We start from the raw sequence: 15,890 nt of genomic DNA, 5'->3' as shown, positions 1-15,890 counted from the left end.
AATTCCATTGTAGTGAAAGCAGGTTTTATTCAGCTGCTGCACTTCATTTCTGTCAGAAGCGGTTGATTCAGGAATGTCAACTATCCTTAAAGATGTATAGTGCATCTCGGGCTGCAAAAAAAGCACATTCACATAATGGCTTTGTGATTCTTCACTCTGTTTCCATAAAAATAATAGACACTCATTCAGAGCAGATGCTAAGCCCAGGTTTAACTAGGCTGGGCCTGGCTCTCGTCACTAGCCAGCTGTTACAGGGATTTCCTGAGCAGAAGTGCTCCACCTGAGTACAGCTGATGAATGTGGGATTGGTTAGCCAGGGCTCTTGCTACAGCAGTGACGCGCTACTCCCCTTGCTTGCAGCATGTCAAATGACACATGGCTCTGACTGTGGGCCTGTTGGAGGAGCCTGTCTAGGAGTCTCTTTGCATCATAAGGAAATGACAATTCCAAGTGTTTTATGCATCTGAGGGGAAATGCACTGCGCTGCTTTGGGTCATTCTCAGCAGGGTGCTTAACGCATACAAAAAAATCTCTCATTCGGACTCTGCTCATACTGGGTGTGTCTTCCTGTAATTCCAGCAAGCTGCCTGTCACCAGGAGGTGAGCGAGGAAGTGAGAAACCGGGCACTTCATTTTGGCACGGAGTGTACCGTGGGCTACGTAGAGCTTCTGGAACATGTGCTGGTGGTAGGATTTTTTTAAAAAAAATCTGATCTGATCTGGGTCTCTGATTTTTTTTTTTTTCCCCCGTTTTTATTTTACGTGGTGATCTGAGCAAGGTCAGACTGTGGGGGTTTGTCCCCTTTCTCCTCCTGTGCAGGTCCTTCAGAAACCCACCCCTGAGCTGAAGCAGCAGCTGGCTGTGTTCTCCAAGCGCGTGGCGGGAGCTGTCACCGAGCTCATTCAGGCAGCAGAGGCCATGAAAGGTGAGCGCACTGTGGCCAGCCAGAGCAACAGGAAACTTTCTGTCACTGACCTCCTATACAGCCGGAGCCTGACATTACTGATGTATCTTGAGCTCTTAAGAATTAAGATTGATTCTGTCTGCTAGTTGTCTCCCTTTGTGAATTTTTTTTTCCATTTTGGCTATTAGTTCATGATAAGGTTGCTTTTAAAACCAGTGCCATGTGGCTGTGATGTAGTTTACATTCTCTATATATATATAACATTGTAATGTTATTTTTTTCTTAATTGTAGTATTAAGGCTAATTCTTACTCCTCGTGGTTCTGATTTAACGTCACAGGAAAGTGGTTTTCGTTTTGGCTTAATGCGGTACTGGCTCTTCTTTCATACTGATCATTTCCCCCTATTACTGCAATGGCATGAGCCTAGCAAACAGCACAGGATCTCCCTGTAGTAATGCACATTGTTTTTTCTTTTGCCTCAGATGGAGGTAAGTTGAAATTCTGCCGTGTCGTTCTTGCAGATCGTCTGTCCTGGACAGAAGAGGCAGTGGGGGGGGGGGTGCAAGTTTTTGTTCCCTCGGGCACAACATAATCTAAAAAAACAACCATTCCATCTGTTTTTGCAAGCTGTTCACAATGGCCACACTCTGAGCCCACTTTAAAGTCTGTATTGACTGTAGAACTGTTTACAATCCATATAGCAATTCTTTTTTTGTTAAAGCTTACATTTTCATAAGTGGAAAGAGTAAAAAATGTATAACCTTTACTCGTACATGAGAAGGCATTTGGACGTGTAACATGACTATGGTGGTGATTCTTGTGGATTCCTTTGTAAATGTCGTATTTCCTTTATGTCTGTATTGTGCAAGTTCTGTCTTTTATTTTGGATGTGTTTGCACGCTTAGAACTCTGAGCTCTTGGCTGAGGAGCAGTTCTCACTGTTCTTTGAAATCCTTCCAGGTAACGAATGGGTGGACCCGGAAGACCCCACTGTCATCGCCGAGACGGAGCTGCTGGGGGCGGCAGCTTCTATAGAGGCCGCAGCTAAGAAGCTGGAGCAGCTGAAGCCCAGGGCCAAGCCTAAGGTATGACACCAATACGTTCTGCCGTTGTCCTGAACCTGTGTTTGGCTCTGTACACGTTTCCTGCACATCTTTTTGTTCAGAAATTGCTGAAACAAAAAGAGACACGCCCTGTAGTGAAAGAAGATTTAACTTTCCATACGCAGCGAATCATTTTAACATCCTGGATGTACTGTACCGCCAAGTCCATCTGCACCTCGTATGCTAGAGAAATAGTGGTGTGTGTTGTACAGGGATTACATTTACAGTATATGTTGTAACTCTGCTCAGCTGCACATTTCTGTTTGTTGTTTACTGAATTAAGGGGAAGAAGTGCAAGATTCTCTTGAATGAAAGGGCAATCGATGTTAAAACAGACTGAGTCAGTCCCACTTCACTTATATAGATATAAGCTAACAGACTGCTACAATAAAATTCATTTTTCTGCTTTCACGTGTTAAATAGTTGAATATAATCTCTAATTAATTTAGGTGCACCTTTCCAGTTTTCATATTTTACATTGGAGCTGCTAAAGGCATCTCTTAGATTTACCCTCATTTTTGTCGAGTCAAAAAAAGAAGCAATCTTTTTTCTCTACGTTTTTTTTCCAGACATAGCCCTGTCTGTTGAAGCATCCCCAAAATTAAAATGATCCTTTTGTCATTGGCTATAGTTGTAGTGAGAGGGGGGGTGTCTGGAAAAATGCCCTCTTGTCAGATGCAAACTGTATGGGTGTGTAGAGTTGTCTTACTCGGACATTTTGAGTTAGTTGGTCCCACTAGCCACTGGGCCTAAAAGATTTGAAACTGTGGTTCTGAATTCTTGCTCTCAAGGTCAGGTTTTTCACTGGAGCAAAATGACACATTGATCTAAATCTCTTTTGTGTTTTTTATCTGGAGAAAGGTCTGTTTCCACAGGGTGAAATTTACTTTTTGTGAACTGTCTATATTTGACTGACCTTACAGTATACCAAAGCAAAGACCCATAAGTGTCACACAGTCCTGCAGATTTGAGATGGAGCCGGTTTACGTCTTGCAGGGTTTTTGTCCCATGTCTTTATGGTGATAACTGCAGTGAAGAGGCAGTTGAGATGTCAGTAACACAATTCACAAAGTCAGGGCGATCACTCATCCTTTGATCCTGAACCCACCCCTCCCCAGTCTTCTGTCTCCCTGCATTAGATGTTTTTCTTCAGTAGCAGCATGTCCCACTGTTGTTTTTCAAGCTGATTTTAAACCTGGAAGCCTTCTCTGCAGGGCTCTGTCTGATATGTTTGATATATTAGGTTGTTATTCAATCCAACTATATATCAAACATATTCCTACAGTGTCCCGCCCTGTCTCCAGACACTTGTGCTTTGTGTATACTGTTAAAGTGTTTCATGAACATGTGTGTCAGAGCCTATAGATATACAGGAACATGGATATTTATTTTTTTCCATCTGCTCTTGGGAATTTTAATTCTGCAGTATATGAGTTGCGTGGGAACCCTTTCTTTCAAGATGTGAGTTTAAGATGTATATACAGGATTGCGACACAGTTTGAAGACTGTTGTTAGTTCAAAAACAGATTTCTCGTTATCAAAATGCTGGCACTGCAAATTAAAGCCTAAATATTTAATTAAATCCTCCATGTATGAGCAAGTCCAAAATTCTAAAACGAGATCGCAAAGTGAAGAGATGCGCTTGTTTTGAAACATTAATGCAGTAACAGAGCTAAAGTTGAGTTTCACTTTCTGCTCCTCAGATCTCCACAAGATGTCTCCCTTTTTAAAACGTCATCTCATAATAGTGGAAAAAGGACTGTGAAGTCCTTATATCGTCATCAGTTTGTGCAGTAAATTTTACAGTCATTTCAGTCAAACACTGTTAACATGGATGGGTTGACTGATAAGCACTCCATTCTTTAGGTGCAAAAGTATTCCTTTCACCATCTGATGTAAAAATGACTGGGATGCAATAACTTTGTCCACCAATGTCAACAAAGGCGTTGCTGGAATATTTTGTACTCAGTTTCAAAATACATACAGTAAAATTGCTCAGCCATGTTGGCAGACCCCGGGCTGAGATAGAATCTCCAGGAAGCCAGACCTCTGCGGTTGGCATCTCTTCCTGCGGTGCATTTTTTTTAAGATAAGAGTGCCATACAGCAGGTCCAAACTGTGATTTATATCACATAAAACAATGTTTTCCACCCTATCACTTCAGCCCAGATGGCATTTAGTTTTTTCGCAGATTGATTTCATTCTTGTGGGTATTAGCTCTAGGTTAGGGAAGTTAGGCGCACAACACTGCGGCAGGGGACATGCAACGTTTCCTTATGGACTGATTAGCCCCCTCGATCTTGGGCACAGTAATATAAACTATTTTGATGTACAGACTTTCAAAAATGCCTTGGTTTCTATTTAAAATAAAACTTTTTGATTCTTCCCACAATATGTGAGACTGATGACTGATGGATGTTTTTAAGGTTCTCATGCATGCTGAAAAAGTGCCAGACCTGGCACCATAATTGATGTGGACGCAGTCTGCAAATCTTATAACGCTCTCTAGGGGTTCTCAGTCCTGATGTTTTCTGTCAGTATCCCCTAGTAGCTTTGTTCTGTTGTGCAAAGGAAGCTCCTAGCAGCAACAGGCCATTACATATTTAAGATTACAGAGCTAGATACTGTCCACATTTCATATCTCTGTGCACTTGTACACAGACCTGCTGATTACTGTTTCCAAGATCACCGAACAGCGCATGAGATATTACGTTGTTTCTTTGCCCCTCAAAGCATGTTCTATCGCATTGCGTTGCCGATGCTCTTCTTGCTTTGCTGCGATCATGGGAACTGGGACTAACGCCTGTGCTTTGCTCACAGCAAGCAGATGAAAACCTGGACTTCGAGGAGCAGATCCTGGAAGCGGCCAAATCCATTGCCGCCGCGACCAGCGCCCTGGTGAAATCTGCGTCGGCAGCACAGAGGGAGCTGGTGGCACAGGGCAAAGTGAGTGCAGCGGGGCCGAGTCTGGCTGGGCGCGCCTGGCGCTCAGGGTGGAGGGGCAGAGCCCTGGTCAGGAGCCAGGGACCTTTCACCTCCAGACGATTTGGAGTCGTCGAGGTCAAGTGTGATCGAAGACTACGGAGCTGAAGCAGCTAGAAACCGCGTCCTGCATCTTAAAGCAGTTGATTTGCTTCTGTTTCTCTGAGGTTCAGTAAACTCAGAAGAGCTGGAGATTTCCAATAAGTTTAGGTCACCAGTTATTATACCCTCTAATGGAAAACATTGTTGGAGGTGGAGAGGGACATTGCTGCAGTCTTTGACCTCAATGAGAAAAGCATGGAGGGCTGTGCAAGCACACTTATCTTTGTATATGCAACGTCAAAAATTAAATCAGTCTTCGATTTTATTTCTCGGCTCGTAATGCTCTCCAGTAACCATGTGTTATACAGTACACCGTATTGAAGCTTTCTCAATAAAGAATGGGTTTGGAAGCCTAGGGTTTTTGTCAGTCGATCCTTATAACTACATTATAGCTGTTCTGCATGAAGGAATATGCTTTGCTCTAACACAATCCTCACATGATTTCTGCTGTCTGCCCAGGTTGGATCCATTCCTGCCAATGCTGTAGACGATGGTCAGTGGTCCCAGGGGCTAATCTCTGCAGTGAGTACTCTCTTGTTCATGTGCAGGGGCTTCTCGGGAGAGCTTTAGGGAAATTCCCACGTACTAGAGAGACTAGAAGAAAAGCGTTCAGTTAGGAAGAAATGTAGTAAAAATGGGAAGTTAACTTCAAACCACCAGGTAAACACTCATTAATTGTCCCATGTTCAATTGTGGGATTTGTGGACGCAGCTGAGTTTTTCCTTCATGTAACAGCCTTGGATTTCACTGCTTCCTAGGCTCGGATGGTGGCGGCTGCTACCAGCAACCTGTGTGAGGCTGCCAACGCCTCCGTCCAGGGCCACGCCAGTGAGGAGAAGCTGATCTCTTCTGCCAAGCAGGTGGCTGCCTCTACAGCTCAGCTGCTGGTGGCCTGCAAAGTGAAGGCGGACCAGGACTCCGAGGCTATGAGGAGGCTACAGGTAGCCATTTGAACACGCACAGAGGCTCACTTCAGGCATCATTTACAACTTTGCATTCTCGTTTAGCATCCTCCCCTACACACTTATTTTAAGAAAACGCTGATGCAATTGGAACTTGAGTTCCATGTGTAAGTATGGGTAGGGTTTGTCTGATATTACTGCCTCATCAGTTTCAGTACTGCTCTAAAACGTTCTTGATTTAATTATTTGTATTCATCTACGTAAACGAAAAATCTAGGCACATTTTCACGTGGTTGAAACGCCGTTTTATGACATCTGGTTCTGTAACCAAAGGCTGCTGGGAATGCTGTCAAGAGAGCTTCGGATAACCTGGTCCGAGCAGCTCAGAAAGCAGCGTTTGACAAGGCCGACGACGACGCTGTTGTGGTTGAAACCAAATTCGTCGGTGGAATTGCCCAGGTATGTCATCTTCACAAATGTGTGAGGAGTGCTGGTGAGCAGTGTTTGTTTCTCTTAGTAGTAATCATATTTTCACATATGCTGAGTACGTGGCAATTAAATTCCCCAGTCAGGGTAAGAATCAAATTGTTTGTGGTCAAAAGTGCATGTGGTGCCACAGTGCAAAAACTGTAAGTATCATGGGGGAAATTCAGCTGTACCTTTGCACATTGTCATTTTGGATGTGCTTTAAAATTGATTCAGCATATTAGACATAAAAAGGTGCTCTACAATATAATTTTTTTAAAGAGTATGTTAATGTTTCTTCTCTTTTACAAACCAGATGATGTCTTAAATGTCTTATTATTTATTCCATCTGCACCCACATCCAGCTTTGCCACAGCTGAATGCTGTTAAATGTCGGCGTACTTACTAGCCTCAGCTGCCCTTTAAAAGTTTGGCCAGTACTTCCAAGCCCTAGTTTCTCTGTTCTTTGTTGTGCTTGCTGTCACTTGAGAATGAAGATTCCTGTTGGAGAACCCCCACAGTTGCCATAAACCACTTATGTCTGGGATAGAACAGGGCTCGTATCCATCTCCGAATTGCCCATTTTAAAGTGGACGAGTACTAATCCTACACTTGCATCCAAATCCACAAGTGTGCTTCCTTGTTTTGTGAATAAATAAGTTTCAAGTTCAGACAGTGTAAGATCATTCACATGTCACAGGAGAGTTTTCATCTCTTACTGAAATTACTGTCTTACTGTCCTTGAAAGAAATTTATTGGCTTTTGAGCCTTAAGAAGTAGTTAAAAGTACCCTTTAATTTGCTTTTATGTTGTCTGTATTTTACTTGTTACAGTATATCTATGTGAATGTTTTTCATATTAGCCCTGGGCATGTAATGTAGTAAAATGCATTGGTATATAGCAGAATGTGTAATTGAAATCAAATAAGGTCGTGCTCAAACTTGACAATGTTTTAGTAAGGCATTATATAAAATATTGAGTTCACCGCTTGGTCACCCTACCACAAAAAAGATATTGTAGGCACAGTAAGAGTTAAGAGAAAAGCAACATGAATGATTCCTGGTCTTGGAGAATAGTTGTACACCAACAGGTGGAAGTACCTAAATCTCTTTTTGGATATCGAGACAGGGTTCGATCAAAGTTGATAAATTCCTAAGTGTTGTAGATGGGATCAAACCCGGGAACTGCTTCAGACTCCATACCATAACCCCAGCATGAGGTCACAATTTGAAACTAAAAGGCAGTTAATTAGGATACGGAATAGGAAATACTTTACACAGACCACTGTGGATGTCTGGAATAAATGATTTTGACCAAATTCTGGGCTCCTTCAAGCAGCAGGTGGACCACCTTTAATTTTATCTACCCGCGATGCGTCATGGGCTGAATGGCTTCCTGCCATGTGCCACCTTGTATGTTCTTGAATCCGTTTACTCGTTGGAAAAACAAAATGAGCCGCTGTGTGGTTTGCCTCTTTGTTCATTCTTCATCCGCCGCGGGTGGGAGGCATCTCCAGCCAGGTTTCCGCGAGGGCAGTTCCCGCCGTGACCTCGGGGCTCAGCCGGTGAGGAGACGTGTCCAGGCTGAGCTCCGGCCGCGGTGCAGGGCCTGTGGTTAACCCCCCCCCCCCTCTCTGACAGATCATCGCCGCGCAGGAGGAGATGCTGCGGAAGGAGCGAGAGCTGGAGGAGGCCCGCAAGAAGCTGGCCCAGATCCGGCAGCAGCAGTACAAGTTCCTGCCCACCGAGCTGAGGGGGGATGAGAACTGAGGGCCTCTCTTGCGCATCTGCCGTTTTGATTTGAAAGGGACACTGCGGTCTACCTGTGACTGGTGAAGTAACCAGCGGCAGCCAATCTGTTGTGTGTGTGTATGCTGGAGGTACTGCAATTTAAAAAAAAAATGACCACTTCTACTTCTACAACCCAAGAGTTCTAGTGCTTAAGCAAAGCCATCCAGTTCTCTTCCACTAGCTGGGGCTATGGATGCATCTCATTAGCAGTCGGGTGGATCTGAAAACCTGTCCGTCTGCTAAAGAGGGGATTCTATTGCTTTCGTAGGGTTTGCATCTGAATTGTCGGGAACTTAAAAATGCTCTTTACACGACTGAAGGACTAGGTGTATTTTATACATGGTGCAGATGAAAATTCATGTAGTCTTATAATTAAAACAACTCCTTAAGCTTCTAAAATATCCACTCTGGGACCTGCTTTCTCTTCTTCTTTCAGTTTGTTGAATATAGTAACATCGAAGTATTATACACTATTCTGGGAAAACAATACCTTTTAAAAAAAGCTGTGAAGGACCCAGTCCTTATTTTTTTCCATCTTCATTTTAAAATGGAGAATAATAAAATAAGAAATACAGTACACACACGCGCTTTGGTTTTGTATAGCGTTGGAAAGGCTGCAAATGCCTAAATTTATGTAGGAAATGTACTGCAAACAGTTGGGGATTCTTCAGCAATCTGCAGTATTCTGATGATAAATTATCCTGGATGATTCTAAACATCGGGAGTTTTACCTTAATTGATGTAATGTAGTTCTCTTATTGCTGTACACCAAATGACATTTTTGGAAATGCTTTCATGGTGTGTGCCAATGTTTATTTTATATGCTTCTATTAAAAAATAAGGAACATGTGTGTCTCCATGACAGTTACACATTTCATAGGTACCACATCAAAACATTTGAGGGAACTTTTTATTTCATAAAAATGTTCCAATGATTTACTGAATCAAATACAGTATTTTCATTCAGTGGAGTACTACTAAGCCTCTAGAATTGATCAGCTTTCTTTAAAATCTTTAAGGGGGGGTGGTAGTGAAGAAATTTTCTGTTGAACTCTTGTAACCATTTCAAGAATTCCACAGGTTTGGATTTGTCTACAAATGACATTGTGTACAGTTTTGTTTCAGTAAAAAACAGAACTGGTATGCTTACTTTTGATTATGAAGCATACTGTACCAGTTCCAGGTGTGTTGTGGAGTTAGGAGTATAGAGAACGGTATCCTGTTCCTATTACAAGTTGCTTCTGCAGTACTTATTGAGCCATATACTGTATATTCTAAAGCTTCTTAAGGTCTCCAACTCTGTTCCTGGAGAGCTACAATCCGGACAGAATTAGGGGTCACCTCTTCTAAAGTAAACTCTAAGAATTTTTTTATCTTGTAGTCTTGAAACTTGTATTTTGCTCAGTTAAGACAGAACTCTTAATTGGGGCCGGAAGGTCTCGCATGATCTCTGAATTTCTTGATTCGACACTACACCTGCTTAATTGATCACAATCCGTCTGTTCCAAGACTAGATGTTTTAAGGTGTACCACCTGCTGAATTGGGGCTCTGCAGGACTGAAGTTGGAGGCCCCTGTTCTAAAGTATCTACCTACTATGCCATGCAATACAACTGATGGTCAAATTGCGCCTGGAAGCAGGCTTATGATAGTTTAGAACAAGTAGCTTAATTTCTGCTTCCCATACTCTGCCTTCCATTGTCTTGCATGCGCTACACATTTAAAACATCAGGGAGGCATTATAGACCACTAACATTTAGTCTAGCTAGCTAGATGATAAAGACTATATAGAAAGCAAAAAAATGTACAGTTACTTTTTTAAAAAATATGTAAACCATAGAATGTCCTTTTTTCTTAAAAAAATAAAAAGATTTTTCTCTTCCAGGGGCAGCAGATGAATTCATTGTATTTCTTGATATTATTCTTGTTGTACTCGTATAGTATTCTTCTAATAAATACTCTGGGTCAGCAAATGAAAAGGCCTCATCTGCCTCTGGTTAGTGAGGTGGCGAAGGCTTCGGGATCTTCAAAGATCCATTTCTCAGAACGGCGTGACAGAAGGTTTTTTTTCGTACTGCCTTGTAAGCACGAGAGCATTTTGAGAAGGCAGCATGTTTTGAGAATTTTGGGAGGTTCATTTTAGTTGTCATCGGGCGTGCGGGGAAAAAGAAGGATATTAAGCAATTTAAAACTGATCTGGGTTTTACAGTGTTAGTCTAGTATGCTTTTCCTGTTACTATGGAAATCAATTGGTGCTCTGAGTGTGAATCTGTTACCCTTTGATAATGGGCAATATTTTTATTCCGTCTCCTGTTTAATGAAAGTTTTTTTTGTTTGGTTAGGTTCCAGTCTTGTTCAACTGCTAATTGACGGTAAAATACAGTGACTTAAGCTAGGCAGTAGATGTTTGGTGTTTAGAACAATCCTCAAGGCTTAAGCTCTTTTTTAATTTAAAGAGGGTGAAAAATATATTCTACAGCGCCTGGTCCATCTCAATATTGTCTCAAAGTTCTGTTTTATTCATTTCTTTTTAGTAATATGAGCGTTTCTATGTACTTAAGTAGATCTTACATCTGATTCTTTTAGAATCAGGTGTTAGGCCAGAGTTGGGATGGAGCAGTTACTCTGAAAACCTCTCCATAATCTGAAGGAGCTAGTTTTAAGAAACTCTTAGCTGTCAGACTCGCAGTGTGTGAAAAGTTAATTCCACTGCTGTAAGTGCATGGCTTTTTGTCAAACAAATAATATATTCACGTTTTATTCTTTTCAACACTGCAAACACTGTAGGATGCACTGATATTTTTTTTTTTAAGCACTGCGCACAAAGATTAAGTTCTTTTTGCCAAATGTTGTTTCCACTGGTGTTACTGTTGCATAACAGCAGAAGAATCAGTCCATTTCTGGATGGGAATACATTTTGTATGTACTATGGAGTCCCTCAATGCTGCTTAGCTTTTTAACACTGGGTCAATGTGTTTCTGGGGGTCCATTTCTCCCCCCTGTTTCCTTCTGGGCTTTTGTAGCTTATTAGTGCCTTAGTCTATAGTGCTTACAGCCTCATCTGCAAAACCAAAAGTCCTGCCATGCAGCTCTGTAGCCCAGGTAGTACCCTCTCCTGGACTGTTTTGCCTGTAGTTACATTTCTCTCTGCTTTATATGTGTGCATGACCACCCCGTAGAGCTCTGCCTTTTTACTCTGGTTGCCTTGCAAGGCAGCTCAGCTTCTTTCATCTGAATAATGTGCTGATGTATAAAAAATATAAAACATTATAAATAAATCTTTGTTATATATGTATAAACAAGACCTCCTTTTTGTACTGCATTCCATGAGCATGTGCTAAGGTGCTTTAGAATTCTTTAGAGATGCACCTTTTCGTCATGATGCGTATTGGCTGTTACAGCTCACCCACATTAAAGGGACTGCCTTTTCTTGTTTTCCTCCTTTAAGTCACTACGGATGATTTTTTTTTAAAAGAGTAAATGTTGTGAGGACAGTAAAATATGAACCTGTGGTCTACACAGTTTAGTGTGTTGTGTTTTACTGGAGATGAAAACAAATCCTACCTATATTTTGACTTCTTGTTTTGCTTTTCCTTTACAGAATAAATACATGAACTACAAAAACAGTAGATATGAAGTTGAAGCTGTATGTATACTATTTATCTGGCCACAAAAAAATATTTTTTTGTATTCAACAAAAATAAAGGATTTCAAAGTATTCTCTAGTGGTTGTCTTTATTCTGATTTTTTTTTTTACATTGTGATGCACATCACATTTTTTATCACTTTATTCATTTGCTATTTGTTTTTCCCCCTTGTGATCATGGTACCCTTATTAGCAATGATAATCCACAAATCAAAGATTTAATCCTGCCATGAAGCAATTGCTAAATTAGGAATCATTTCTTTTTGTGTTTGTGCAAACTGTCCCAAACTCCATCCTTTTGAAAATGACTTCACTACATACTGTTGTTTTAAAGTCAGTGGACATTAAGGCCATTCTGCATTTGTGTTTGTTCTTCAAGAGTTATTAGCAAAGGTGCTGCAGAGTTTGCTCAGCGTCATGCACTAAAGCTTAGTGTTGAAAAGTTGTCCTGTGATAATGGGACTGTAACCAAGTGGACGTTTTTGTGACCCAACTCGGATTACAGTTAAGTTGTAGTTTGTGGTCACTGAACTCGCAGTTTAAGCCTTTTGGCTTAAGCCAAGATGGTGCTGATGTGTTTGAAACTGCTGCAGCTTGGGAAATAATTGTCCCTCATTGTTAAAATGTATCAGCCCCTTCCCAGCATTTTTCTCAGTGCCTTTTACAGGTGTACAGCCATTACAAATAATATAGTAATAGCACAAAGGGAATCCGCAAATACTGACATCTTCTGAACAGAGTCCTATTTTGGTTATTCAACCATTAATCTTTAAAAAAAAAACATTTACATTTATTCCAGCAGGTGTCAGTATAACACTTTACACTATAGCTACAGGCCGGACCTATTGCTGCTACCTTTGTGAATTGTAAATTAAAAACTTTGAATACTGGCCCATTACTCGCCCAATGTCAGCGAATGTCAGCACTTCTACTAGCTACTAAACCTGATTTTCCACTGGAATTTAAGGAGGCAAGAATTTTCTAATATCTAAGATTCAATCTGAAACTAAGTTGAGATATTAGTTATCGGGGCTTTTCTTTTGCCTGTTGTTTTCATTGTCGGTTTCAAAAGTGTGAACACATTCTGCGAGAGAGTACAACTACTCATTTTCTAACCCTCAAACTGCTCCCTTGCACAGCTTTCCTTCTGAAAGCGGAGACCGTCCTAAGCTACCCACAGTTCAGATGGTTGCCTGCTATGGTTGTGACCATAAAGGTGGGCAGAAGAAAAAGCAGTCTTTTTTTATAAAGACCATATTTGGTCGTTTTCAGACCTGATGCTGGAAAACCCTCTGGCAGCTCAGCAGGATGTGAAACCAAAGCCATGTGTTCACTGTGGAATGCAGTCTCTTATCAGCAGACAAAAAAGTATGATTGTGTTTTGGCCCTTGAATTGAATTCCGCAACCTGAAATGAGTGGGCTATCACTGGAGCATCACAAATGAATATTTCTGTAAGTCAGGAAAGAAAGGACAGCATTCTGGTGAAGAACTGCACCAAGGAAGCTACAACCACAGTGCAGCTGTATAAAATTAGTTCATTTAAATTTGATAAACGGTGAAGCAGGATGGCAAGGACTGTGGTGTGCCTGTATACTGTGTTTTTCTGTGATCATTGGTGATGTGATTTGATTCCACCTAAAATAAAATTTTATCCAAAGAAATGTTGGCAATTCTTTTTTTGATGAATGCTCTCAAAAGGTATTATATTTAAAAGAAGTCTTGTTCTTGTTTGGAAAAGATAGCAAGAAACAGTCGAATCTGCGTTTTGGAATGCAGCCAGCTTTCTGTCTCGCTTTGCCCAAGAATTTTCTTTCTGCAGCCTTTCCCATTCATCCTGCCCTCTGTAATGTATGGAAAACAGCTGCACCTTGACGAGGGGATTTTTGACTTGAGCAATCTCATGCGCGCGCACACACACAAAATTAAATTATTAAAATTGCTCCAGGCCCCATTTTCTGTAAAGCTTATGGGACAATTTGCAGTTTCCGTCAACACACTCCCTGGGCCTCACTTTTCCAAACGTGTTCGATTAATAGCTTGGTATTTCCCAACATTCAGGCAACTGGTATGCTTGCAGCCTGGCAGTGTTTGTTTGTTTTGTTTTTTTACATTTCTTTATTCCATCCTGCTCAAACAGAAAAGAGGACAAAGTTCACAATTGGCTGAAATGTTGCGAGTCATTTATTTTGCCTTATTCCCTTCCAATGTGACTCAGCATTAATGAGAACATAATTTCAGAAAATTATGATGTATAGCTCTTCTGCACTCAGGGTATCTCTATTACAGCTGCTTTGCTCATTTCTAAGCATAGTTTAACCATGTAGACTTTTACTACTTTTACCATGTAGATCTGAATTATAAAACATAGCTCTCTCACAAACCGCGAAGGTCTTAAAAAAATATTTAACTTTGTCCAATGAACAAAATAATGAAAAGTGGGGAAATTACCATTCTAGCATTAAGATGAAGGGACTTGGGAAAACACCCATCTCCTCTCACTGTGAGCAGCCTGTATCAAATGCTTGTTTTGATGATTAGCACCAGACCTGTTAAGTGCAACATCCCTGGTATTGCAAATCAGTGGCACAATGGAAAGGGAGAAGAGACTCTTTGAAACAAACATCTGGCTAATGATTCTGCAGTGCATATAAAATGCCCAAAGTTTTGAGTTTTCTGTAAACAGCTTATAATGTCTCTAAATCATTTTGTCTTCATATTTTCTTAACTGGAAATCGTCTTCTTATTTTTTCTTTCAATTATTGCCCACTGATCAGGAACCTCCACTCGCCTCTCTTTCACGCTTGAAATTCAAGGATGGAAATGTGCTCTGGTAGTGAAAGAGGAGGAAAGGCCATTTTGGCCCATTTATACACGCCCTGCACTGCTGGATTTCATTGGCACACATTTGTGCGTGTAACCACAGGAATGAAACTCATTTGGCACTGTGGCAGAGAGCAAGTCGGAACGAAATAAGTCCTTTTTTATTTTTTTATTTTAGATGAAATGCGTCTCACACGATTGTTCTTCCTAAAATTGCAATTGCTTTGATGTCATTTTTTTACATTGCAAAGTAGCTTGAGGTGCAAATGGATTGCTGCTACACTAATATGAAGAAAGATATAAGCTATTGGGAGGTATAGTACACGGGTTATGTTTTTTTAACCATCTCCAAGCCATTTTGAAAAAAAAAAAAGGAATTGTATATGGAAGTGTCCTTTCTGGGGGTTTTTCCATGTCCAGCTCCTTTCATTTTTCTAGAAGTGTGGGCCAGAGCTGGCAATAACAGCTAGTTCAAGGATTGGTGATGGAAATCATCACGTGAAATGACTGAGAAGGCCATTGGTAAAAATGAACTCACAGTACTTATGAAGTCTTTTTTCTCCAAAAACCTCATTCCTGATTTTTTCAAGTATTACTGTAGAAAGACTGACCACAGACCAAAACACAAGAAAGCCTGAGAGTGGAATGGATTCATATAGCATCGGGTTTTTTCTCATTAGTTAAATTGTCAACTATCTTGGCCGGTCAAGAATGTATTTATACTCCAAGAAGCCATTTGAGAAAAAGAAATGTCATGGAGAAAACGCCAAGGCAGCAGGAAAAGAATCTGTCAGGGTCAATATCGTCTGTTTCTAATCTCCCACAAAAATACTTGCAGGCTGTCTTGCAATTAACAGTGTTAATAAAAGTAAATTTCCCCTTACAATTATAGGGGAAAGTGGACAGATTACTCATCTAATTAATTTGCGATGGAGTGGGCAATTTACTCATATTTTCTCTATGGGGAAAAAAAGTCTAGTGGTCAAGATAATTTAATTAAAACAACTTTTCCCATTTCTACTGACCCAATCAAAACCCCCAAAATAGTGGGTTTTAGGTTACATGCCTTGATCACCAAATCGTGATCCGGCTGCCTAGTTTAATTTTCTTCCTTTGTGAGTTACAGAAAGAAAAAGATGTTGGGTTTAAAATACTCTCAGAAACAATATAAAA

The 15,890-nt window shown here is 40.8% G+C and overlaps 1 protein-coding gene across 8 annotated transcripts in view; it reads left to right on the top strand.

Annotated features, from left to right (window-relative positions):
* The window catches only part of LOC148659401 (talin-2), a 138,919-nt gene extending 126,952 nt beyond the window's left edge, over positions 1–11,967 (top strand). For all 8 annotated transcript variants that reach the window (XM_088641585.1, XM_088641578.1, XM_088641579.1 and 5 more), the window contains 8 exons: positions 580–687; positions 821–926; positions 1,867–1,991; positions 4,830–4,955; positions 5,553–5,615; positions 5,852–6,034; positions 6,329–6,454; positions 8,101–11,967. In XM_088641585.1, coding sequence (XP_088497711.1) covers positions 580–687; positions 821–926; positions 1,867–1,991; positions 4,830–4,955; positions 5,553–5,615; positions 5,852–6,034; positions 6,329–6,454; positions 8,101–8,229 — 966 coding nt within the window. In that variant the 3' untranslated portion in view covers positions 8,230–11,967. The remainder of the gene's footprint in view (positions 1–579; positions 688–820; positions 927–1,866; positions 1,992–4,829; positions 4,956–5,552; positions 5,616–5,851; positions 6,035–6,328; positions 6,455–8,100) is intronic.
* The last annotated feature ends 3,923 nt before the right edge of the window (positions 11,968–15,890 follow it).

This window comes from Lepisosteus platostomus, chromosome 7 (assembly GCF_059453375.1).
Source record: "Lepisosteus platostomus isolate fLepPlt1 chromosome 7, fLepPlt1.hap1, whole genome shotgun sequence".
NCBI lineage: Eukaryota > Metazoa > Chordata > Actinopteri > Semionotiformes > Lepisosteidae > Lepisosteus > Lepisosteus platostomus.
This window is presented reverse-complemented; position numbering and strand designations above follow the sequence as displayed.